General features: G+C 39.3%; 1 protein-coding gene across 1 annotated transcript in view; it reads left to right on the plus strand.

Moving 5' to 3' along the window:
- The first annotated feature begins 985 nt into the window (after window positions 1-985).
- MMP7 (matrix metallopeptidase 7) overlaps window positions 986-2914 on the plus strand; it is a 4848-nt gene continuing 2919 nt past the window's right edge. The window contains exons 1-3 of the mRNA XM_027902226.1: window positions 986-1353; window positions 1874-2097; window positions 2203-2351. Of these exons, the coding sequence (XP_027758027.1) occupies window positions 1246-1353; window positions 1874-2097; window positions 2203-2351 (481 nt within the window). The 5' untranslated portion in view covers window positions 986-1245. The remainder of the gene's footprint in view (window positions 1354-1873; window positions 2098-2202; window positions 2352-2914) is intronic.

Raw genomic sequence — 2914 nt, forward strand, 5'->3', positions numbered from 1 at the left:
GGTGGCAGCATCATTTCTTTAACAACTATTTCAGACATAGCTGTGTACTACATTCCTCTCTTGCATAATTCAGCAGTTTTTTGGCATAAATTGTCTCTCTCTGAAGTTAAATTCTTTCTCATCACATCAGTCAGAAGTACACTGAACATAAGATAGTAACCCACAAACTCTTCCGTACATGTTCATCTATGCCCATATGACCTGTCCTAGTGTGAGAAATAGTAACGGTCTTTTCCTATTTATACGCTTCTCCTTTCAGATCAGTGCTAATATGGTCACAAAACTGCATGCCCTGAAATAAAAATCACAAACCAGCCTGTGAACTGGTGTTTCCAGGCCTCAAAAACTATCCAGTGAAGTTTAGAGGAGTGAAGATGAGACCATTGTTGGCATAGGGGCCAGGGAGGTTGTGGCTTCCCTGTTCCCCTTTGTTTTTCTCTGCCAGTGCTTCATGGACCTCTGTCAGATTGCACTGGTACAGCTGGTGGAAGAAGATAGCTCCACCTTTGCTAGGGTAAGCTCCTCTCTTTTCCCTGACAATTTTCACCCACTCTTGTAAGATATGTTTTATATCTGGTTCTCCAATGTAAAGAGACTCTTCTGAAAGGCCATCTCATTTGGTAGCAAGGGGACAAAGGTGTCTAGTGCCCTCCTATTTCTGGAGGGCATATGTAAAGAGCTCTGTTCTGATCTCTATGAAAACTGCAGAAACCTCTTAAAGTTTACTGAACTGGGCAGTTGTGCATGGTCCCAAGGAAATGGCAGTAGTAATGGCAGCAGTTTCACTGAGATAATGCTCACATCCATATCATGTGTGCCTCTACACCAACTGATACAGGCAGGCAGCCAAAGGGCTGTTGCAAAACACCTTTTTGTATAAGGAACATGGGAGAAGCTCAGTAAGAAGTGATTACACAGTAACTGTACTGATAAAGTTACTGAAAGTGAACTTCCCCGTGACTTTGTGGTTTCACTAGTAGAATAACATGAAAAGAGAGAGACAAAGCTGGCTGCTAGCTGTGATGTGACATCAACGGGGAAGTTGCAGGAAAGATTTGTTTAATGTGCTTTTATTTACTTCTTAGAACAGTGATGACATTACATCAACACCACCAAAAAGTGAGTCACATATGTAATTGCTGCTTGGACCTATCAGGATCTATATAAGCATTTTCAGCTGTGGTCTTGGGAGACAGAAGTCAGACCCCTTCTGCTGCAGCAAGGCTCCTTAGCAAGCTGAGCACCATGCATTACCTCCTACTTTGTGCTGCCATCCTCCTACCTGAGAGTCTTGCTTTTCCAGCACACATGAAACTAGAAGCATGGAGCAGTGTAGACCTTGAGAAAGTAAAGGTATGTTATCAGGGGGAAAATGTAACTGCATGATGAATAATCTGATTTTTGATTCAGCCTCTACATTCCTTTCCTATCTGTTTATATTATCCTTATTTTACATTACCACAACAGTTTTTGCAGAGATGAAAAAGAGCAATTTAAACTTGCTGACTAGCTTAGATACCTAAGTCCCATTTACAAAACAGACCAAGTTCCAACTGGTAAATAAAAGGGAGCATGTAATTTTTAAAACATCTCAAAAATTTTATGTAGACTGTGTTGGAAGGCTGTAGATTTGAATGCTCAGTAAATTGTGTTTAACTTAAAAGTATTTCTTACTTGCAATGTTTCATTGCTATTGCAATTCTTTTTATATATGCTGATCTATACTACAGAGAGAACAGAATTTGGTGAACTGAAAAGGGAAGGAAAAATACACGACTGTAGGATGATGAAACAATTCAACCAAATATAAAATGTAATTACCAAAACTTCACAGGTATACATAAGAATTCTTATTTTTCTTCTCTTCTTCCAGGCATACCTTGATAAATTCTTTCCACTTTTTCCAAAAACACAAAACCTAAGCTTAGAAGAGAGGATTAAAGAAATGCAGAGGTTTTTCCACCTGACTGTAACTGGAACATTAGATAAAGAAACAGAAGAAACAATGAAACTGCCCAGATGTGGAATGCCCGATATAGCAGAATATCAAACATTTCCTGGAAGTCCCAGATGGAAAAAAACACATTTGACCTACAGGTAAGTGATGTTTAGGTTTTACGGGGAAAAGGGTTGCTTTGTATTTTACTACGTGGGTTTCCTTCACACCCTAAATGACATTAATCTGTTTCCCTTTGCTGCCAGGATTGTCAATTATACTCCTGACCTACCCAGAAGGAAAGTGGACGATGCAATTAAAAAGGCTTTAATGGTATGGAGTGATGTGACTCCACTGAACTTCCAAAGAATACAGAGTGGCCGAGCAGACATTGAGATTAGATTCGCACGCCGTGGTGAGAATACCTGTCATTTTTAAAATATGATAGTCCATACTTGACTGAAAGCATGTATTTTTGTAGCCATAGCTTTAAGAAAGAACAAAGAGTTTGGAATTATACTGAAGACTTCATAAATTTTATCTTCTCTTTATCATGTCACCAAATTTGTATGTCATGATTCAGGTTTACTCATATAAAATCATTAGAAAATTCTTTCAGAGCCACAGTTATGAAAGGTAGAATTCAGGTCCAGAATGAGACATTTAAATTTAGATGTTCAAGGCTCTGTTTGCCTTGATAAATAGTGCAAACTAACTGGAAGAGCTCTGTAGAGCAAATCAGCATGTTCTGAAGATCCAGCCTCCACAGGCTGGATTCACGCAGGTTAAGGAAAGTTTACTTTGGTCTAGATCTAGTATAGTTCCCTGGACTAAACAGCCCTCATCAGATGGGGTGCATTAGGTTTTGCCAAAGAGAGTATTTGCTGGTTGCTTTACACTCCAAGGTTGCACCAAGGTGTAAGACAAAGCATGGTAAATGGGGATGACCAGTAAAGTCACTTCAGAAGTTCACTTGTG

Source organism: Empidonax traillii, unplaced genomic scaffold (genome assembly GCF_003031625.1).
Source record: "Empidonax traillii isolate 1590-97213 ecotype Southwest subspecies unplaced genomic scaffold, ASM303162v1 scaffold853:size531304, whole genome shotgun sequence".
Classification (NCBI taxonomy): domain Eukaryota; kingdom Metazoa; phylum Chordata; class Aves; order Passeriformes; family Tyrannidae; genus Empidonax; species Empidonax traillii.